The 22,087-nt window shown below is 47.6% G+C and overlaps 7 protein-coding genes across 7 annotated transcripts; 2 read left to right on the top strand and 5 right to left on the bottom strand.

Annotated features, from left to right (window-relative positions):
• Nucleotides 1–141: 141 nt before the first annotated feature.
• EYB26_005835 (uncharacterized protein) lies at nucleotides 142–1,910 on the bottom strand (the record flags this gene model as incomplete). Its single annotated transcript, XM_054265115.1, has 5 exons — nucleotides 142–1,026; nucleotides 1,092–1,401; nucleotides 1,455–1,613; nucleotides 1,705–1,792; nucleotides 1,868–1,910. 5 exons carry the CDS (start codon nucleotides 1,908–1,910, stop codon nucleotides 142–144), a joined length of 1,485 nt encoding a protein of 494 aa, XP_054121090.1.
• A 568-nt stretch (nucleotides 1,911–2,478) lies between these two features.
• EYB26_005834 (uncharacterized protein) lies at nucleotides 2,479–3,294 on the bottom strand (the record flags this gene model as incomplete). Its single annotated transcript, XM_054265114.1, has 1 exon — nucleotides 2,479–3,294. One exon carries the CDS (start codon nucleotides 3,292–3,294, stop codon nucleotides 2,479–2,481), a length of 816 nt encoding a protein of 271 aa, XP_054121089.1.
• A 974-nt stretch (nucleotides 3,295–4,268) lies between these two features.
• EYB26_005833 (uncharacterized protein) lies at nucleotides 4,269–10,541 on the bottom strand (the record flags this gene model as incomplete). Its single annotated transcript, XM_054265113.1, has 6 exons — nucleotides 4,269–4,465; nucleotides 4,521–4,670; nucleotides 4,728–8,802; nucleotides 8,859–9,624; nucleotides 9,687–9,974; nucleotides 10,408–10,541. 6 exons carry the CDS (start codon nucleotides 10,539–10,541, stop codon nucleotides 4,269–4,271), a joined length of 5,610 nt encoding a protein of 1,869 aa, XP_054121088.1.
• A 698-nt stretch (nucleotides 10,542–11,239) lies between these two features.
• On the top strand, nucleotides 11,240–13,134 carry EYB26_005832 (uncharacterized protein; the record flags this gene model as incomplete). The annotated part of the gene is made up of 7 exons (XM_054265112.1): nucleotides 11,240–11,391; nucleotides 11,704–11,887; nucleotides 11,936–12,027; nucleotides 12,098–12,298; nucleotides 12,356–12,469; nucleotides 12,523–12,796; nucleotides 12,859–13,134. The coding sequence occupies 7 exons, from the start codon at nucleotides 11,240–11,242 to the stop codon at nucleotides 13,132–13,134; spliced, it is 1,293 nt and encodes a 430-aa protein (XP_054121087.1).
• A 1,597-nt stretch (nucleotides 13,135–14,731) lies between these two features.
• EYB26_005831 (uncharacterized protein) lies at nucleotides 14,732–15,592 on the top strand (the record flags this gene model as incomplete). Its single annotated transcript, XM_054265111.1, has 1 exon — nucleotides 14,732–15,592. One exon carries the CDS (start codon nucleotides 14,732–14,734, stop codon nucleotides 15,590–15,592), a length of 861 nt encoding a protein of 286 aa, XP_054121086.1.
• A 494-nt stretch (nucleotides 15,593–16,086) lies between these two features.
• Nucleotides 16,087–17,313, bottom strand: EYB26_005830 (uncharacterized protein; the record flags this gene model as incomplete). The annotated part of the gene is made up of 2 exons (XM_054265110.1): nucleotides 16,087–17,174; nucleotides 17,244–17,313. 2 exons carry the CDS (start codon nucleotides 17,311–17,313, stop codon nucleotides 16,087–16,089), a joined length of 1,158 nt encoding a protein of 385 aa, XP_054121085.1.
• A 3,109-nt stretch (nucleotides 17,314–20,422) lies between these two features.
• Nucleotides 20,423–21,832, bottom strand: EYB26_005829 (uncharacterized protein; the record flags this gene model as incomplete). The annotated part of the gene is made up of 2 exons (XM_054265109.1): nucleotides 20,423–21,457; nucleotides 21,521–21,832. 2 exons carry the CDS (start codon nucleotides 21,830–21,832, stop codon nucleotides 20,423–20,425), a joined length of 1,347 nt encoding a protein of 448 aa, XP_054121084.1.
• Nucleotides 21,833–22,087: the final 255 nt, after the last annotated feature.

Genomic DNA, 22,087 nt, shown 5'->3' with positions numbered 1-22,087 from the left:
CCTATAATTGACATTGATACGGTGCTCAATAGTCTTCAATGGGTTCATGTTGTCTTGAGAAAAAAAATATATCCTCTTCTTTTGGTATGCTCTCTAATCAATGGCCAACCTTAATAACTCCATTCGTCTCAAAAGTTGGTACTATATAAAATGAAGACTATCTCGCCACTGCCCTCTTCCAATAACAGTCCACTCCTTTTCCTCATCATTATTACTTTCATTCTTTGATCGACCATCCCCCGGAACAGGATACTTCTTCACATTCTCAATTGCCCACCTTGTCTCCCCATCCAACACTGGTGGAACCTGACCCAGCCCTTCAATCCTCGGCAGCCCAGCAAGATCATACAGCTCGCGGAAATAATCTAGAGATTCTCCTTCATCCCATGGCATATCATGAAACTTGCGACGTTGTCTCGTGACAAGCCCTAGTCTTCGATCAAGCCATTCCCGTTGTCCCTCAGCAGATGGTAGAGGATGCGCATTTCTGCCTGAGAAGACTCGTGCAAGTGCTATAGCTTGGTAATTGAAGCTTCTGAATGTGAGTGTTCGCGGAATGCCGATCAGACCGATAGTAGGAAAATCGGTTAGAAAGACATGTAGATAATTTCCCACCACATGGTCGTGTTTATAGTCGTAAATTGGTGCGCCATTCGCTTTGGCGTTCCAGAATGGGAATGACGCTTTATATCCTGTGCAGTAGATTACCTGATTGATGTCACGGAGAATATTGCCATCTTCAAAGACAATCTCTCCTGTAGGGAGATACTCCCTGATTACGGGTTTCCACTTTATACCTTCCGGAGGCTCATTCCCATCCCAGCGTGAGGGTGTGCGTCGGGATTGGTAGACTGGTAATTTGGCGGTTTTGACGATCCCGGCGGTCACATCGTGCCCCGAGGCTGAGTTTCCGATTACAAGGATTTGTTTGTTATGGTAGTGTTCTGCTGATCGGTAGGATTTGGAGTGGACTATTCGTCCAGGGAAGGCTTTAATGTAGGCTTCTAGGCCTTTGACGGCTGGGACCTGCAGATTTCACTAGTTAGCTATATACCTCCTATATAAGATCTGGAGGAGGATAGCGCACATACATAAGGAACACTATAATGCCCATTCGCAAACACGACCGCATCAAACTCCTCGTTCCACCAATGATCCACATGCTCTACCGCATCATACGTTCTCAGCGTCAAACGCCATCTATCACGACCCTTTCCCGATCCTTTCGTCGCAGGATAACGAGAGACATCTTCCACCGTCGTGTTCAGCTCCAGATACTGATCTAGTTTGAACTGCGTAAAATAGTTTTCTATATACTGTTTTGGCACATGATGAGGAACAAATGGGCCGTAGGGAAAGGGGATTTCGGAAAGGGACATTGCTATGGCGGGGACGTTTGTTCTAATACATCGTTAGTCGTCAATGATAATGAGGGCGACTTTTTCCGGACGCACGTCAATTCATCGTATATAGGCGTCTTATCCCATCGCTCTTGTGAGGACGGCTCCGTCGTCCGAGGTAGAGCATCCGGAACTCTCAACGGTGAATCAATGTCTGGTGGTAGTTTTCCCGGTCGAGGGTCTGCTACCGGGCTTGGATCGGCATCGTATATCCTATATTTTCAATTTTCATATCTTAGGGTGTCTCTCAATGCTTATATTTCCAAATCAAGGCCAAAAGAGCCAGGCCGTTAGGGCAACGAACCATGTCCCGCCAGCACTCCCCTTCCGCTCAAAGACCCGAATTGTCTCAAAATATTGCTCAGCTGCAAAAGCTGCAGCTGTTGCGGCGCCTGTGATTTGTATACCAGTTCCTATTATTCCATATCCAAAGTACCTAGGTAACATTTGACAGAGGTCGTGTTTACCTGCAGCACCGGCACCGATAATGGCCACGGATTTGATCGTCATCCTCTACACAGACAATATCCTTCTAAAATTTGTGCCGCTGATACAGATTTGTTAATCTCAATGGCAGGATCTCCATTAGAAATCAGTAGGTGAAGATCATATGTCCATGCAATGTGTGATGACAGCCCGAGATTGCGTGATATGTGTGCCCGCACGCTAGACGTACTCCAACCTCATGTATATCTATATGCAGTGAATGGAAATCAGGTGTTAGAAACAAATTTCTGTGTCGGAATAGTTTGTATTAAGTGATATTCCTATCTAGGTCTATACTGAGCCTGAATGTGAAGATTTTGGCAACATGGAACAGTTCATTCTCAAGCGAGTTAAGCTACTGTATAGACATACAACATAAGTAACATGAAGAATTATCAATGACCTCCGCAATCGATCACACCACACCAAATCATCCATGGAAAATAGGATTTTGAAGAATGTCCTCCCTGAGTAAGAATAACAAATCGAGGTACAAATTCACTGCCAATTGAGGCCCTGTCAAACCTTGCCCATGTATCGTGAACAGAAAATCGTATAGATTGAACTGACCACCCAGAGAAGAAAGCGCCTGTTATATTAAGACACAGTAAGACACAAGCCATCCCAATATCATCCCCACCAAAAAGCCGTTTGTCCCACTGACTAACAAGAAACCCGCGCCGGAACTGGTTGCCTGTGTAGATGGACTGGATGATTTTGTTTCCGAGCCGCTGGCTTTGCTGACGAAGTTTGACCCATCGCGTGCAGTGGCCGTACTAGCCGTTGCGGTAGCAGGAACCACACGATGAGAAGAATATATTCCAACGATTGGCGTGCTAGCCTTTGAAGTAGTCGATTCGGGGTAATGAAGTGGTTCGTGTGCAGCCTGTAGCGGCGTAGTTGTGGTTGATGCAGTTGTCGTGAGAGTAGCTGGAACAGAATCTACCGCGCCATCTGTTGGAATAGTACTAGGGATGTGTTTTACCGGTAGTTCCCCAGGATCAACTACGGACGCAGAGCCAGTAATAGTAGCAGGTGCCTCAACCTGCTTGTGATCCGTTTGTTTGGGATGGGGGGTCGGGGCAGGTGTACAGAAGTTATTCGTAATCCCACAAACGTAACCAAGTTGACAACAGCCGCCTCGGGGGCAGGAAGGCCCTCCATTGCATGATTCATCGCAAACTGGGATGTCACGAGAATATGTGCACGCGGCGCCCCTCGGGCAACAACCAAGATGATCGGGACATAAGGTCTGGGAGGCGGCAGGGCAGTCTCCATAGAGTTGTCGTCTATTGAAGCCCTCCCAACGAGCGAGGGCCGTCACGGGGGCAAATGCGAGCATCTGTTCTGCTTGAATGGTGACGATGAGGAATGAGAAGACAACACCGATGCGGATGAGAGAAGCCATTTTGCAAGAACAGACGAGTTTGGAGTAGTCCGAGATGGATAGGTGATCGAGAAGAAGAGCTCGGGTGACGAACGACGTTGGAGAACACTCAAGATCGATACGTGATTAAGGCAGGTAGATTCCGTCCAAGTCTAAGGAGAAACCGAAAAGGTATATTCTGATGAATATCGAGACAAAGTAAGTTGAAGATTGTGAGATGCACAAAGCTGAATATATACGGAGTATACAGTCGATGACTTTGAATGAAATGAAGAGGAGAAGAGATGAAAGGAGGAAGAAGAAGAAGAAGAAGGGAAGAGAAGGAACAAGGGGGGGTGGTTGGAGAGAGAAAGAAATAGAGAGACGGAAGGAACGAGGTCGACTCTTTCCCTGTCGGGGGGTCCAACTGCGCCTTCCTGATGGGCCAGATAAAGAGGAAGGAGCAATCCATGTATAACTTCTTCTTCTTCTTCTTCTTCTTCTTTGTTGTGCACTGTGACTTCCCATCCTTGTTGCCCTGAGCTATTTTGGTAACATCTCAGCTCTATACTCATTCAGAACGTACTTCCACTTAGTGTAGGCGGGTGCAAGTAAAGAAAAGCCTGATTCATTGCTATCTAGAGATCCTTACACATTCATCAACCCATTAACGAGAAGGGGGGGAAAAGAACCCTTGCAACTATTATTACTCAGCACAGCTCTTGCATATACCAGGAAACCAACTAACGAGCAACATTCGAAAACAGGTACAAGACAAAAGTAGATTGAACTGCCGTTAGGTAATGCCGCCATGCAACATGTCATTCCATTCTGAAGGGGGTATGTAAAGTTTGAAAATATGAAAATATAAGATATGCCGGCCCTTGAAGTGATCAGAATAAGATGACCGAAACTTAAAAAGCACAGAAAGCAAAGAGCTAGGAAGATTGAGATGGGAGGGTGGAGAGGAGGAATGAAGGTGGTGTAAATGTGTAGAAATATCATCGTTCATCTCATCATGACAGGTGGAATGCGCCTTGTCCTTCCTTGGTGGCAACGAGGAGGCGTTCGCGGAGTACTTCTAGACTGCTGTAGTCGGGGAGTTTGAGATAGTTCACGCAGGTCATCACACTGGGCAAGTAATCGTCTGGCATATATGGAGGTTCGCTGGGACGGCACACCACGGTGAACATAGGGGTGAGACTCTTAAAGCCTGTCATGTCGTTAGCTCTGGCACATCTATAATCGAATAATGAAGGATAACTCACCTCCAATTGGAAGCTTGGGACTACCAGTAACAAATTGTAAAAAGTCTCGCCGCTGTTGAGGGTCCAATTCACTCATGGTCTGTAACAAGTTTCGTACGCTCTTGCTATCCATGTTGAAGCCGTGATCCGCTTTGATGGAATCCATTAGTGCTAGCAAGAGTGTTAGGAAGATTTCGACCACTAGAAGATATCTGAAAAGAAACTTACTCTCCATAGACCAGTCTTCTTCAATACGTCCAAACAGCATCACCAGCTCATTCGGGGTAAAAGAACGCAATGCCAAGTAAGAGAACACTTGCGAAAATCCAGAACGGAATGCCTCGATCTGTCGTTCTACACCCTCGCCTAATGTGAAGTCGATGACACGGTCTAGGTACATGTCGATATTACTGGTTTGTACACTCGTGTTGGAACCATCTTTGATCAGCTCAATGGCGGGATAGCCTGGAAGTGTAAAGTCTAAGCCCAGGTCTTCAACCCGGACTCCATCAATCTCTAATTCTTCCAGGGCCATCATTTTCTGATCCCAAGTAAGGTCATCATCTTCCTCTATTTCGAACTTGGCGTCAACGAATCGTTTGACAAGTTGCAAGGAGTTTGCGAGATCTCGATCCACAGTCTTGACGGCGCCCAAGGATGGAACAAAGCCAGGAGTGCCTACACGGAAAAAGGTAGGGTTGAAGTTGATGTCAATGATGCGGGAATCGAGCATAGATCGTGCTACAAATTTGCCAAGTGACTTGAATAGAAGAAGTTGTTTCTTGCCAAGGTCCGATTCGGCTTGTTGATCACTCATAGGCGCTGGGAACAAACCGTACTTACCAAAAGCATATTCGCTCTTGTCCACGGATTCGTTTTCCCGCCAGATCTTGAGTTTCTTTTTTGAGAACTCTTTAGATACTGTCGAATAAAACTCCAGGGTCGGACCCAAACCGGTGCCGACTTCCTCGAAGTATTCGACCTCAAGGATGCTGGCAGATGAGCCGTATAGCTCCATCACTTTCATAGCTGAATCGAGAATACGAGACCGAGAGATTCGCACCTTTTGTCGCTGAAGACGACCGAGGAACGGACGGTCATCCCGCCGAAGGTCACGCCGGCTGTCTTCGGGTTGCGAGTTTTGCCAACGCATCATCGATCGAGAGTATCCAAAGGCTGTTGATTGGAGGAAGAGATGACGCGTTTCAAAAGGAAACAAGAATGGGAATTCGCGGGCAAGATCTTCACTCCAGCTGGGTAAGCAGCTACTAGCCACAATCAATGGTTCCTCCAACTGCCGATTCAATTTAGCTGTCAATTTGTTATTGATAAATTGTGCTACTGGTTCTGCTTTCACGGCCACCAGTTCCTCATTCTCGGCACAAAGATCGTCAAGGTGTACATTCATCCCGTGTAAGGCTCGCAAAAGCTGCAGAATAGACCCTGTAGTGGGTTCTTTGCTCAGGGATATGGGAAGGCCAGTCTGTTCATCTTTGGCATCTGCGTTACGGGACGCAGCAGAAAGAGAAGATGCTTCTGGCGGTGGGGGACCAGGCATTCGTTTGAACTGCACAGTATGCTCCGATGTCCAAACATTTCGACCACCATCCTCGTCATGTGCTCGACTATGGTGGATAGCACGGTAGACTGTCGTATCGTTAGTGATTGGTTGTCCATCGATACTGAACTGTATGTGCCAATCTTGTGGCACTGCCGCTACAGCAGCAGCATATGAAGAGAAGGGGCGTCCTGCCATCGCCAATGAATCGCCGCCCATGGCAGGTAGATCGGAGTTCGGCGTGGAGGAAGAGCCGCGACCGAGGGCTTGTGATTGAGACGGGGTGGCAACACGGGTTCCATCCTCCTTGCGCGCGGTAACCTTTCCAGTAGATGCAATCTCCATGTTGACCGCGGTCGGTTCTGGACCAGGAGCATCTGAGAGCTCTTCATCCAGGTCATCCACGATAGCGTTCAACTCCTCGTCCTGATCGTCACCTACATCTTCATCATCATCTTCATCACTCAACTGTTTTTCATCGGCGCACTCCAGTGGCCTATCGTCACTCGGCTCCTCATCTGCTTGATTTGATGGCTGCGTCCTGCTTGATCGATGGGTTCCATGTCGACGATCTCGTCCATCAAGTTCGCCTCGTAGCGCCGAAAGTACTTCTTTAGGAAGGCCCCGACGACGGTCAGAAGGTGGCTGTGGGTCATTCTCGGTGGAGCTCTGGCTGGCATTGGGCGAGTCACGTAATCGATCCGCATTGGCAAGCTGTGATAAAAAGTCGAGATTACGTGATGGCCTAGGGCGTTCAGACAAAGTGATTCGAGGTCGTAAGAAGTCATCGAGCGATTTGAAGGTCGCGATTGCATGGATTGAGACCATGATGTTCTTGTATGGCCTGGGAATATCCGATCCTTCATCAGCAACCAACCTGAGACGGACTTGTTTGCCAAGCATATGAGTTGCATTGCTCCTTGTAATTTCGAGAGAGTTGTGGCCGACAGTGATCACTTCGAAGTGTTCAGTTCTACTAAGGAGATCATGGAGTTTATGAATCAATTTGCTGAACGGCGATGTTTGTGAAGCCTCCCGAGATACAGTCGTACCCATAAACGCCTTCAGGAAGCTGACACGAGCCCTAGGCGTCACGTCGGGTGAAGTGAAGCTCTCTACTAGTACATCGATAATACCAGATCTAAGAAGCTCAGCGCTGGTGATGCTGTCTACAGCGTCCCCGCCGAAATAAGACGCCAGCGTCTGGAACACGGGTGTGTAATCTGCTCCCCAGCCAACTTCTTTTGTAGATTTGATTTTAGAAGCTAAAGCTTGCAAATCCTTGAGGATCTTGCTTGCTTTATCTGCCATTGTGTCCGTGCACTCCGCTTGCTCATATAGCCGAACAAAAGCTCGGGCAGTAGTAATAACATGGTCCTGCATCATATCATCCATGCTCTGGTTGACTAATCGAGGTGCGTTGAAGGATGCCGAGCTCTCCGATTCCGAAGCATCGTCATCATCATCTTCATTATCGTCGTCATCATCGTGATCTTCATCCTCGTCGTCGTCCTCATCGTCGTTGTCATCTGCACTGTCATCACGCGAGGCGCTTGGATCTTCACTGGTGGCTCGCGAATCAGATTGCTCTGCAGCATGAATTGGGGCAGTAGTTTCGCTCGGCGGCTTGACGTCGGATGATGCTTTTTCGGAGGATAACGGCTTCGCAGCCAAGTCGGCAATCTCCGCGATGACGCCTTCTCGATGAAACTGATAACGATAGATATCTGGTAGTCGTTCAAAAAGTAGTTCGGCACATTGTAAAGCATATGACACTAATAGCGGATGATCTTGTTGCGAGAGAATCGCTGCTAGAAAAGATGCATACGGTACTGTTCGAAGAGCTTCATGAAGTACATTTGCATCAAGTTCTTGAATGATCTTGAGCTGTGCTAGGAGAACTTTCTGTCTGACGCCTAGGTTGACAGTACTGGAATAAACATCGGTAAGAGTCGGTAGAAGAACCATGGCGAATCGCTTCAGTTCTGTCTTGCAGTCTGCAAGCAATATACGCCTCTTCTCAGCCGATTCTTTCAACTTGGACGAGGAACGTACAGGCGCAAATCGAGATTGTAGATTGATAGTCAAAGCGTTATCGAACCGGGACAGGGGGCCCTGCAGGTTTTGGGTCCCAGGGAGTAATTCGCAAATCACACCCAGGGTCTCAAAGACTTGCTCACGAGGACGATGTACCAATGCTTGCATAATGACAACATTATCGACCTTGATACCGGCAGTATCATCCTCACGTGGTGCGGAAACTCCGGTAAGTATCTGGTAGAGAGTGTCGACAACATCCATTCGAAGCAGTTCGACGGATAAGCGAGGACTAGCTTGAGCGACAATGCCAAGTACCTGCAGAAACTGGGTATGGATATGTGGTCCGATCAAGTTTGTCGTTCCAGGTACAAGTAGTCGAAGAATCGCCTTTAGCATAGCCGGTTCAATGAGTTCTTCTAGCTTCTCGGGCTTGTTTCGGAAACTCTGCACAATTCGCGACACACAAAGGCAGGCCTGTTCAACCACCCGCTGATCGTTGCTTGATAACACGTTTAACAATGTCGGCATGACATCCCTAATGACAGGAAACGAATCCCCGGGGAGGCTTCGACAACAATTCGCAGCTGTGGTAACGGCTGTGCGTTGCGTGCTCGTTGGGAAGAAATCTAGATAAGTCAGGCAAGCAGTGAGTCCACCTTCACGAACGATGGATGCTGGGAAATCCTCGGAAATTTTTGCCAGTGTCTTTACGTCTAGTCAGTAACATTCATTGTATCAAATAAGGAAAGAAATGCACATACGCTCAAAGCTTGCTCAGCCAAATCAATGAACTGGATGTCGAGTAGTTTTTGACACAGCACTGGAACTGCTCCACCGTAGACAACATTCGTCACCGATCCTCGAAGAGCCTCCATCATATTGGCGAGACATCTACAGGCCAAAAGCATAATCTCGGGGTTTTCCTCGCCGGTCTCACTTGGTTGCATAAGTTTGACCAACTCTTTGACAAATGAATCTGGAGAAAATTGACCGGAGAGGTTGTCTTCATTCGAAACGAGCAGGAGATCAGACAGTTCTTGCAAAGCAATCAACTGAATGGATGGATCCTCTTTCATCCTTAATTGCCCCAGAATCTCACGTAGCCGCGAAGACATGCTAGTCATCATACCCGTAAGAGCTCGAAGAGTATTTTGTAGGCCCAACGGGGTGCGGGATCCAAACAATGCATTGCGGAATGGGTCGCCATCATCTTCATCCATCAATCCAGCGGTGTGGTTGTCATCATTGCTCTCACTTGGCTGCGAGGATTGGTCGTCATCGTCTTCCTTTGAAGGATCTGCTTCGCTCGCTTGGCTGTCAACATCCTTCATTGGCACATCTGGGCTATATTTGTGCGAGCGTTTCTTCGATCGATGTTGTGGCGATTGACTGGTATGGTTATCTGCGCCCGTAGGGAGGGCATCTTTGTCTCGACGAGTTGATTTACCACTTCGCCCTGATTTTCTTCTGGAATTAGAAGATGAGGCTCGTACTCTAGAGGTTTCATCGGAGGGTTGTGATGAAGGGCTACAAAATTAGAAAGAGTTAGCATATTTTTAATTGTCAATGTTCACAAGAAAGGTACTAACCCAGGCTGTGACATGGCGGGACGGTTTCGAGAAAGCTGGCGAGATCGAGGAGCAGCAGACGAGGGAGCAGGAGCTAAGGGAGCTGTGCTCGAAGAGGTGGCAACTGCTGTACGCTGTCTCTTGATCTTCCTCGGTGGTGAGCTGGGCTGTGAGGGAGGCTCGGGCTCGTCGTGCGGTTTGCCACGACGCGTGGCTGCTTTACGCTTCCTAGAAACAGTCCCAGTTGATGATATACCTGTCGTATCGGCGGTATTCAAAGCGTTCTCAGCACGGGTAGCAGAGCGAGTTCTGGGAGGCATCGAAGCGACGTTAGACAATATTGCTTGAGGGGGAAATGTTGATGAAATGAACGAGAGAAGGAGTAGGATAATGAGGTGAGTTGAGAAGAAAATAAAACCCAAGGAGGAGGCAGACACTCGACAATGATAGATGGATTGTGCATGTCAATGTCAAACAGTCAACTAGGGTTGTTTGTGTGGTTGAAGGAAGTGAATGAGGAAAGAGAACGATATCAGCTCTCAAACAAAGTGAGGTGCCCGAGCAATCGCCAATGGGCGGAGGTACGCTCCAGAAGCATGAATCTAGCCGAGGGTTTCGTCTGAACTCCTCCCAAGTAGTGCGGAAGATCAGAGCTGCGGCGGAGACATTTCAGGGAAAACCCGATCCAAATAATTTCCAACGCAGCCGAAAAGAAACACAACGAAACAATACCAATACGCACCTTAACGTTGGACCAGCCGGGGTGGACTGTATAGATCCCGCAGACGAGGGTGGAGCGGAAAATGCGGAGAAGGACGACAAAGGATGTGGCTCACGAGAGTCCTGGTAGTCGGCAACAGTCGTTCGTCTGGCCATAAGTAGCTGAGAGCTTGATCGAAATGCTCGTCGTGACCGCTGTCAACCCGCCATCCGCAACTCTTCAGAGCGGGCCGGGGGAAGAACAGGCAGAGCGACGAACGTTCGGTAGGTATTGAAGGGGAGGATGACGGTTAGCGAGGCGTGGTCGAGTGAGTGTTGCAGGGAAGGGAACGCTCGGCGAGTGATGAGTATATATACTGTCGGTTATGAAACGGGTCGGATACGAATATAAGCAAGACGCATCGGATAGTACAGAAACGATGCTGCGATGGTCGGTTGTGTTGGATGGATGAGTGGAAGAAGAGAAATGGGGTGTGGTGGTGGTCGGGCTGCCAAATGCTTGGAGATTTGTTCGGAGAACGTCAGACTGCCGGAGTGCAACACTTAGTTCTGCCACCAACCGATTGGCAGTTACAACGAACCGGGGGATTATTGCTCTGCAGATAACGGTCCTTTTCTCGTGGGAGTGTTATTTGCAAGAAATAGACGCTTGACCATGGCCGAGCAGCTTTATCTGGAGGCAATACTCGATGATGCCTGACAGTCAGGCGACATGTGGAGGTAGCTAGCTTATCGCTGATGCAATCTGGCAGTTCCTATCACTACTCTTCCTGGCTCTTCCTAACTACGCATCTCACTTATATCCTACGGCAGCTGTCGCTGATACATCTTTCAATTACACGGAGTGTATTGTCATGGCTCTCCTCGAGCTTCTCTTATCACTTATGGCAAACATCAAGTCCATCATACTGACATCGAAGGTACTCAATAGCAGTCGTCATCCGTTTCCGGCGGGACGCATGTTCTCTCAGGCAGTAACATCTAGCCAACATCTAGCCAACAGCATGTAACGTTATCATTGACGATCCTAAAGGCAATAATATAGAACAGGCGACAATTAGAATGTTTAAAACGCTTCGAGTAGCCTTGAAGATTTCACGCGACATCTACACGGCAATCATAGTGCTTCCCTTTTGAGACACCGTCGACAGCCGACCACGGCTTTAACTCCGTCTAGACCTTTGTAGAGTCTCATTCTGCTTATTAAACCACAACTCTAAACCAACCCCTTTGACTCACTCTTGTCGTCCCTTAATTTTCATTTTCTCACCTTCCACTTCCTGATTGCGTGCTTTTCTCTCTAAATCAATCACTGCAGAACAGAAACCTCCCAGCTTATCGCCACGTCCCTCCAACGGCAGTGCATCTTCTGCCTACAAAAGCATCCCGCGACCCCGCCGCATCCGACAACGGTCGGTCTGTTTACCGAGATTTCATCGACTTTGTCGACCCCAGTTGGCAACCCCAGACTCGACACTCCCCATCTCTTACAATCGATACGAGTACATCTGACCCAATCGTTTATTTCTATCGTGGTTGACACGAGACAGTTCTTGCACATCGCGGACGCCTACGTGAAAATTTCTTGTGTTGGCGTCATTGCGAGAGGTAGCCACTTTATCTCCGACCGCCACCCGCAACGGTTCGCTTACGGCTATTGCTCACGAGCAAGCAAAATAATCACTAACACCAACATTTCGAGACTCATTTAGTTTCTACATATCAATCGGAGCCATGGATACCCCGTCTTCTACGAGCAGCCAGGAACTGGCTCCCTACGTCGGCAGCCTCGATACATACAAGTTCCCCGTACATCGTCTAAAGCGGGTGATGGACGATCCAAGCAAGACGCCTTTGGTTCTAGTCGCTGCTGGAAGCTTCAGTCCGCCAACTTATCTACATCTACGAATGCAGTATGTTATCCATCGATGTTGAAGCGTTTGCTGTGAGTCAATGCTGACGCGGTACAGAGAGATGGCCGCAGACTATGTGAAATTCAGTACGAATTACGAGTTACTAGGAGGATATCTGTCGCCAGTGTCAGATGCTTATAGGAAGGCGGGTTTGGCCAATGCAGAACACCGGTGCGTACTACATGCAGAAGCAATGCGACGGACTGGGTACTGATGCTTTCTAGGCTCGCCATGTGCCAACTAGCCGTCGACGAAACCTCCGATTGGTTAATGATTGATCCTTGGGAAGCTTTACATAAGGAATATCAACCAACTGCCGTGGTACTTGATCACATCGACCACGAGATCAATGTGGTGCGTCAGGGCGTCGATTGCGGCGACGGCACTCGGAAACAAGTTCGAGTAGCGCTTTTGGCCGGCGCGGACTTGATCCACACCATGTCGACACCAGGGGTCTGGAGTGCTAAAGATCTGGACCACATCTTAGGTCGCTACGGTGTAAGTTTGCTGCTTTTGTCTTTGCCATTCATGTTGGCCGTACGATACTAACGGGATACTAGGCCTTTATCGTTGAACGAAGTGGCACTGATATCGACGAAGCGTTGGCAGCTTTACAACCTTGGCGCGACAATATCCACGTCATTCAGCAACTCATCCAAAACGACGTCAGCAGTACCAAGATCCGTCTGTTCCTTAGGCGTGAAATGAGCGTTCGCTACTTGATTCCAATCCCTGTGATTCGCTATATCGAGCAACACCATCTCTATGAAGATGATGGTGCCGGCAGCACAGCCTCGATTGATAAGGGAAAAGGCAAAGAAAAGGTTGCAGTCTAATATCTCATCACGCTCTGAGATATCACATTGACTCCCTGCCGTTAGACTTATACTTATAGATCATTGAGCGCCCCTGCCCACTCGAGTGGACGAATGATCCGGTGAATTGCTAATTCCTGAATCGATCCTGGATCGATCGCAAGCCCGGGCATCCTACGTCCATTTTTCTTTTCCTTGGCTACTCACACTTGGGTTCAGCGAAATAAGACTCCTCGACAAAGCACGTCCATATTCCTTGGGCGCATGAAAACGAATTCCATTCTGTACATACATTGATTCCCCCCGTGCTATTTTTTTTCTTCTTCCTATCATGTCGAATACCCGCTCTATTTGTTGATCTGTAAGCTGGACACTTCCCAGAGGATGAAGGATTGCTTGCATGCATCACTTTTTTTTTGGCTGGAATTTTCTATTTTCCCATCACAGCCATTAGACATCCATCAAGTCAGAGTCGGGCATTAGAAGAAGGAAGGAAGTTACGATTAGCCAAGACCTGCCAAATAAGGGCAGGCTAACTGCACCGTAGGTACTTTTGCTATGACTACAAATGAACCTTGCAGCGCGCTATAAAAGGAAATACAATACCTTTCTGTCTCGATATAATACCAAATATGAGTGTCCCCTGATCCTCTGTATAGAATACCACCTGAGCATATGTTGAACAACACGCTGTTGACGACCAATATATCCTTTTTCGGAAGTTTTCCGGCGGACCTACGGTATATCTCTCCTGTTATTGACCAGTATAGCCCGTGCAGACCACCACAAAAAGCAATACAACGCAGGAATTGTATATTTAGCGAATTGATGCCAAAGTCTAACCCTCTGCCCAATGGTTGGGCTCAAGTGGGTTCAAGCAGGTTGCTGCTGTCTCATATGATGACAAAGATACAGATTCGATCATCATAAGAGATTACTTGGCAAAAGCAATTGAGTTATGTTGAATGAAAGAAAATGCTACTTGAGTATTTCAATTTCGACTTGATACAGTATTGTCCTGCGGAAAATTTCCGACCCTGATAATAGCCTACGGATGCCCTTAAATGATCCTTGGGGAACGGATATATTCCCTCAGATATCGCAATTCAAGCACGGAAAATATCCAGATGTCATGGCGTACCCCGCAAAAATACATGCCTGATCGACCATCAGGGGTTCAGGTCCCCGGCAGTGATGGCTGACACTGGCTGCGATTGCCGAAATATCTTGCACAGGTGATTTTACCGTATGACTTCCCTTTTGTTGCAGTTGAGCGATATTCCTTGCACACCAAGTATACACGAACCTGCCGCTATGATGATCTGAGAGGCCACAATATATTCTATTTTAGCCGGAACGTATCATAAGTGCTTTGCACGGTGATTGAAACATGTGAATGTTCTGTCACTGCATAGGATACGAACAACGGAACTCAAATTCGGAAGTCTTGTCGGCAAATCTCACAAGATTGATGCCGCTGTCAACGAGTATCGATAATTCATAAAACAAGTATATATATGGCCTGTTCGAACTCTGTTTCTCATCCCTTGGAATCAACTATCACGGATCTCTTTCATCAATCAGTTAAGCACCTCCATATACGGAACATCTAGCTGCCATGGCTTTTGTTGCAAGCATCATCGGTCTAATCCTTCTTGGTCTTGCTCCAAGTGTACTTGGCGTCCAACCAACAACGACTGTAGCTCGCTCCTCCTTGAGCCTGTCCTCAGGATGCGGCAAGACTGCAACGCTGAGAAGCGGCACATACACATTGACCGTCAATGGTCAGCAACGTCAGTACATACTGACGTTGCCTGCCAACTATAACCCTAACACACATTACAAATTGATATTTGGCTTCCACTGGCTCGGCGGCACCATGGAAGACGTTTTTCACGGATCATATTATGGTGTCGAGCCGCTGGCCCAAAATAGTGCTATCTTTGTTGCACCACAGGGCTTGAATAACGGCTGGGGAAACTCCAACAATAATGACATCACCCTCACGGATCAGATTCTCTCAACCCTAGAGTCAGCGTTGTGTATTGATGAAACTCAGGTGTACTCCATGGGCTGGAGTTATGGTGGATCAATGTCTTATGCCCTGGCATGCGCAAGGCCGAATGTCTTCCGCGCCGTTGCAGTCATGTCCGGCGCAAACCTCAGCGGTTGCAATCCTGGTACTCATCCCGTGGCGTATTACGCCCAGCACGGAGTTTCAGATAACGTTCTTCCAATTGCGCTTGGACGTGGCATAAGGGATACTTTTGTCAAGGACAATGGCTGCACGCCCCAGAATCCGCCTGAACCAGCTGCAGGCTCAGGAAGACACATCAAGACAGAGTACTCCGGTTGTTCTTCTGGACACCCTGTTTGGTGGATTCCCTTTGATGGGCCGCATGAGCCGTTAGCTACTGACGCTGGTGCTAGTTCGTCGTGGACGCCAGGCCAAATATGGGAATTTTTCAGTCAGTTTTGATCAAGTGTGAACAAGGCTTTTCATAGTTTTCATATCATGTTACCCTTCCAGACTGTCCAACGCTTGTGAGAGTAGTGATGAATATCCTTGCAGGTGTTCTCTGTAACGTCGTTAGTTGAAAGCTGGATTATCTATTTCTATATGCTAAATTCCATCAAACACCTCATTGACTACATCGGACCAGGTCCTAAGACGTAGCTGGTTGATAACTGTAGCTTTAACTTATAGAGCCTAGTTCATCAAGTTACGTGGCTAGCCTAACACCACTAGGTAGGTAGAGCTAAGCCGCCCACTCTTTTCTTACGCTGGGCAGTGGGAACTTTCGTCAAAGTCATACATTGGCTCCTCTTAGAGCTGTTTATGGGCCAGCATGATTCTCGCATAGAGTAGTTACTTTAGGAAGACAAATATTGCACAATCATGTTATTACGAGGAAATAGACCTATCAACACGTCTTTTTCTTAGCTAAGATACTGTTCCTAACTAGGGCGATTCTAGTGGACCAGGGTCAAAAGACCTGGACGGTAAGGAAGGTCGTTATAGGAATCGTTGGAGTTGGGGTTTCTTCCCTGGTAGAGCAGCTGAAGGTTGCAAGGGTCGACTGGTTTAGTCTGATCAGCGCTGCTACGGATAAGATCACCACTGCTAATATCCTTGCTCCAGGCGGCGCCACTGTTGCTGTAACCGGCAAAGGGGTTCGATTCAGTGCTAGCCTGAGCAGTCCAGGTACCACCTAGGCTGGTAGCCGTGAAAGAGCGGAAATATCTTCCGTTGGAACCGATGCACTCAACAATCATGAGGTAGAGGTTCTGGCCCTGAATAGAGTAGACTTCGACGGCTTCAAAGAGGTTGTATGTCGAGTCGGTCAGGATGATCTCGGCGGATGAGCCAAAGCTGGCAGGGAAGTTGCCAATGGGCATGGAAGCTCGGTAGATATTGCCGTTGTCGCCAGCGAAGAAAAGATAGACCTTTTCAGTATCAGCAATGATAGCCGGGTCAATTGGGCCTGTTCCCGAGAAGGTTCCTTCGTAAAGTGGCTGTGGCGAAGACCATCCCTTAGCATCGGTAGGATTTGTGGATGTTAGATAACAAAATGCCCATTGGCACCATTCATAACCCAAAACCCAGACATCTTTCGGTGCGAAGTAGATGAGATCAGGGGCCACAGCTCCCTGGCTCATCTGGGTTTGAGTAGCGGAACCCATTTGAGACCAGTCCGAGAACAGAGCAAAGTTCATCGAGCCGTAGCTTCCACCACTGTTGACGTTGGAAGCATACACAAGGTGCTTGCCATTATACGGGACATGGGTGAAATCCTTAAGCGAGAGATAGCCTGACGCAGGATTTGCGAGCGATCCGCTCGAGGTCCACTTATACTGGGAGGGCAGAGGGCACGAGGTTGGAGAGACGGTTTTGGAGGTGGAAGCGGGTTTGGTGGTGGTTGTTTTCAAAGTAGTCGAGGTAGTAGTAGTAGTACTACTGCCGTTGGAGCAGGGAAGGCACTGTGAATACCAGGCATTGGAGTATGTACAACAAGAGCCAGAAACACAGGTAGTAGCGCCAGCCCAACCCTGACCACCGCCTGTGAGCAATCTTTAGCCCTGCTCCAAAATAAAAGAACAGCATCTTTCACAGAGAACTTGGAACTTACATTGGCCATAAAGTGGTGACTGAGCGGTGACAGCTGGTATCACCAGGAGCAGAGGAACAGCCCAGAGCATCGTGAAAGTGGTCAAGCTATTGAATTAGAGGAATTCAAGTATAACGCTTATCTTTTGTCTAATAACCAGCGCTGATGCCAAACAGTCTCCTTCCTGAGTCTGACGCTGCGGTACTCTCTCCATTTATATGTTCTTCAGCGAGATGGTACATGCTAAAATCTACGTGCAGCCGGCAATGAAGCTGAACACAAAAGCCGATCTTGAATAAACTTTGATCGTATAATTAGGCTGATAGGAGACATTTATCTGCATCGTCCCACTGACTGACCCTGGTGGTCACTTCTTCCCAGACATTCAGATTGGCCTGGGAACGTGGCTGCAGAGTGGTGTTTCACGGAAAATTAGATGCCGGTGCAGAATGCGGGGTTGAAAAGCTTCGAGCTTCTTCAAGTACTGACAAGCAGTATAGTACTAGGTATCTCTTGCTCCGCAAAAGATCCACGTTTCCGCACTTCCGCCCTGAAACTCGCAATGCCTACCGCAAGCCTAGTACGGTGACTTCGCGGAATGGCGCCCATACCGGTACCGGTACCGTATGTGGCAGCATTGACCGATCAGAAGAGCATGGGGGACAGAGGCAATCTATGCGGGCATTGATATTATTGAAGCTGGTAGTGCAGATTCTGCAGAATAGACACTGGTATCCTTCTTTGCTTTCCAAACGACCTCCTGAAATCGAAGCCATTGCACACGACGCCAATCAACACTCTGGGTTGAAATTGGCAGAGCCCTTAATTAAATTAATTGCAAGCTAACTAACTAACTAACCCATACTGGCTGGTGCTGAAACAGAGATTTATATGGATGACTAATGAATGGATCAACGATGATCCAATCTCAGCGAGGCTGACGGTTAAAATATTATAACCGCAACACCGAGAAAGAGCCTATTTAGACATCAAATATACCCTAATGCAACCCCGATTATTCTCTACACTCGCTCTGTACGCTCCTGTGGCCATTTTTGAATGTCTATGACGCTGCAGGTGTGAAGGAAGATATTAAATATAGGTGTATGAGGAGTCATATTAGTGAATAACACGTTGGTTGTTATATTAAGTTATAGTTATACTATATAAGTTAACATTTGAACCTGTCGGATATATATATACGGTACTCCATACTCTGTAGGTATATTCCCGACACCCGAGGACGTTACCAAGGTAGTACCTAGGTACCTATGTATGCTTTGGGTGATATATATTCCAACAGAAGATACAGAGAATAGTACGCGTTCGAGTATGTGCAGACTGACACCAGTGCCTTTGTTCCTAATTTGGCGAGCGAATCTCCTCTAATCCCCTAATACATGTATAGCTAACACGCGCGTTTATGTATGAATCCAGTGCACAAATCTATCTTTAGTCTACGAACAAGGCTATGAATAAGCCTGCCTATGTCTGGTATGAATTGGTGTTAGATATCTTGGGCGTAGGACTTGTGTGTTGTATACATCTAGGAGTGTTGATGTGTCTTATAGTTAGAGTTTATATTTGTAAATATATATAATCATATAATATATAATATTATGAATATATAAGGAATCCAAGTAATATTACTATATCATGTTGGTAACTGTCGGTTCAACACGGTCCCGTAGTTATTACAAAGCATAGGATTGGTGTTGGGCTAGTCCGATGAGCCTAATTGGTGTGAGCGAATCCGTACAATAACTATGTATTCATAAGCTCGTTCGTGGGCTAATATTTGCATCAATATAAGCGTATATTAATAGAATTAGGATTCATTCACCACCTTGAACACCAAAATGTGCCAGGCCTTGTACGTGAGATTGGTGCGTAGGTACATACCTAGGTACGCGTGGGTTGGAGAGTAAGCACGTAGGATGATATATATTTGAATGGCACCCATGGATCAATGTTGGTGTGGAAGACCTCAGGACATTAGAAATTCCTAATTAGGAAGGCGCGCGTTGAATCAAGCCTCTATAAGAGCACATAAGAGGACTGTAAGATTACTACTCTTGTAATATAACCGAATCTTGCTATATCGCCATACAATGTCTAACAATACTGTGTTATATCCAAGGTCTATTATATTACAACACGTTGTCCTGTTAGTTACTGTGGCATGTCGATGGTTTTATAATATAGTAGCGCCATTACAAAACCCATTTCCCAATCACTGGGGCATGACCGGGTGGGTAAGGATCCGTTACCAAGCTCTTACAGCAACCCACTGTTTGCCGCTATTGACAAGTGGCCGGTCCCATCCAGCCCTAACCGCCGCATTAGCCCCCGTTCTTGCGCTTGACCTTCGTCATGGAGGACGAGGTGGTGTGGTGGTGGTGTGTAAACGGGCCCGTCGTCTGTGTCGTTGCCGTTGAGCCAGGCCATTAGGTCTATAGAGCCTTTGGTGATCATGAAGATGATGACGGAGCGTACTGGAAGGGACATCTGGAGCTTCCAACTGTGCCTAATGCTTAACTTATCCATTTAATTTGATAAGAGCAGCGGCATTATGGTTCACTTATGCCCCTAAAACTGTGCGTCAGAGAGCTGTAGCAGTACAGCCACGTAGAAGAGAAAGTCCTTTCAATTAGTGGCAGATCTCGCAATACCGGTCGTTAGACATCGATAATAAACTCACTACCTACCTAATCCAAAGCCTCAGGAATAGAACGACTACAGATAAGAATTACGGTATTGCACGGATGTAATTCGGTCCTCGTGTTCGGTACTGGAAGCAAGATCAATCAATCAGATATTATTATCAGGTTCGTGATGACCAGACCAGGACGCGGCGTCACGTGTTTCTCGAGACCCTATGCTGTGCTCGCACTTCGTGTGTAAGTTCTATGTATTCAATGTTTTGTGGAAATGTGGAAAGGAAAGGAAAGGCAGGTTGCTCTGCAACGCCATTCATCCATTTGTTCATGTCGGACAAATAAAAAAAAAAAACTATCTGTATATACGTATACCATAAGTGGTAAAGTAGGTATGTTCAAGGAGTAAGGAAATAAGGTATATTCAACAAAATGCAAACCACCAAACGAATAAATCCACCAATGCTGACATGGCTCGTTTTGGTATATCATGGTATATGAAAGGGATAAAGAAAAACAGACGTGAAGTCTGTCAGCGTAGGCTCAGATACTTGACGTAGAAGAAGAAGAAGGGGAAGAGAAGAGGGAGGGATGCACGTCCTCGCCAGCGGCAAAGCCGAGTATGTGAGAAGGGTCGATGTCGTCCACGATGCTGATGACGATATACTTGTCATCATTATCATCACTGCTGTTATCGCTAGTTTGAGGGGAGGAGAGCAGCATGTCCGTAATGCCCATCGTCTCTTCAAGTATAGACTTAGTACGTGCAATACTCGTCGATGCGCGGATGGGAATCCATTTTGTGGCGGGAATTGATATACATGATCCTGTCAAGTTGGATATAGATTCATCAACTTTGTGTTTTGTTGTGCATGTGCGGAGTAACTGCGGCGGAATAATGGAGGTTTCTGATAGTTTCACCCAGGATTTTGACGTAGGGTTCTGGATTGCCGAGAGTAAGATGTCGAGGATGCGGATTTGTTCTTTGGGCTCTTCAGCCGCTGTGGTACTCGAGGGTTGCCGACTAGGCAAGACGGTGGGTATACACTCCGTCGCCACGAAGTGCTCGGATGTACATATCGCACTACCATCTGCTTTGGCACTAGTAGTATCGTTCAGAGAAAGTTTAACACCCGCGTCTGCCAACGACTCCAAACTCGGCGATGTAGTCATCGACGTCGACGGCGTCGAAATCGCAGATTTGATGGCCTCGGCCGTCGCGGCTGCAGCTCCTATTGCGCCGCCGGGATGATACCCTTTGAACACTTCCGCGGGGCCCTGGCCTGGTTGATTATGCAATTTCTGAGCTGTTGCGAGTGCGAGCGCATCACCTAGTGCGAGTGCGACGGTTGTCGAGCTTGTGGGTGCTGATAGGCCGAAAGAGGTTTCTTCGTCGATGTGTAAGGGTGCGGGGAGGAGGATGGTCATGTCTGGACTGTTGAAGGAGAGAAGGGGACAGGTTGAGGGGTGGATGTGAGATGTTATTGCTATGATGGGTACGGTGGGTGGGACATGAGGGAGCATTAGGAGCAGTTCTGCTGTGCGGCCGGAGAAGGAGATTAGGAGGAGCGTGTCAATCTACCTCAGTCAGCAATTGGCATTTCTTTTTTCATAGGAATAGGAAATAGGGAAATGGCGTACAGATCGAATCACACCCAAGTCACCATGCAAAGCCTCGGTAGGATGCAAAAACACACTATGAATTCCCACACTGTTCATCGTCGCCTCCAGTTTGCGGCTTATCTTGCCACTCTTGCCCACTCCACAGACCACCAGCTTTCCGCCCCGGTGGATTGTGTGGACGAGCTGGTTGACTGCGCGGGACATATTCTTTGCGGCCAGGTCGTTGGTGCGGTACAGGTATTCGAGGTGAGTGAGGGCATCGCGTTCCGTGGTCATGACATGGAGTACCGTGGAGAGGACATCTCCGTCGGCATCCACGGAGAGAGACATGGTGATTTTCGGACTTGGACTGGGTGAATGTATAAGGTATCAAGGCTTGTATTCAGAGGAAGAGAGAACAAAACAGAAAGAAAGCGAACAAGTCCGAAGAGCCGGTAGGTATAGACAGTCTGATAATAATCGATTAATCAGGAGGGGCTCGTTAGCATACCCCCGCGATAAGAAGCATTCCGACGCATAGTGAGAGGAGCTCAATCACGATCTGCAGTAATGCGACTTGTGGAATATAGAATCGATCTCCACGGG

The sequence above is a fragment of the Talaromyces marneffei genome, chromosome 4 (assembly GCF_009556855.1).
Source record: "Talaromyces marneffei chromosome 4, complete sequence".
NCBI classification, from domain to species: domain Eukaryota; kingdom Fungi; phylum Ascomycota; class Eurotiomycetes; order Eurotiales; family Trichocomaceae; genus Talaromyces; species Talaromyces marneffei.
The sequence above is the reverse complement of the archived record's forward strand: the minus strand, read 5'-3'. Positions and strand labels throughout refer to the sequence as shown.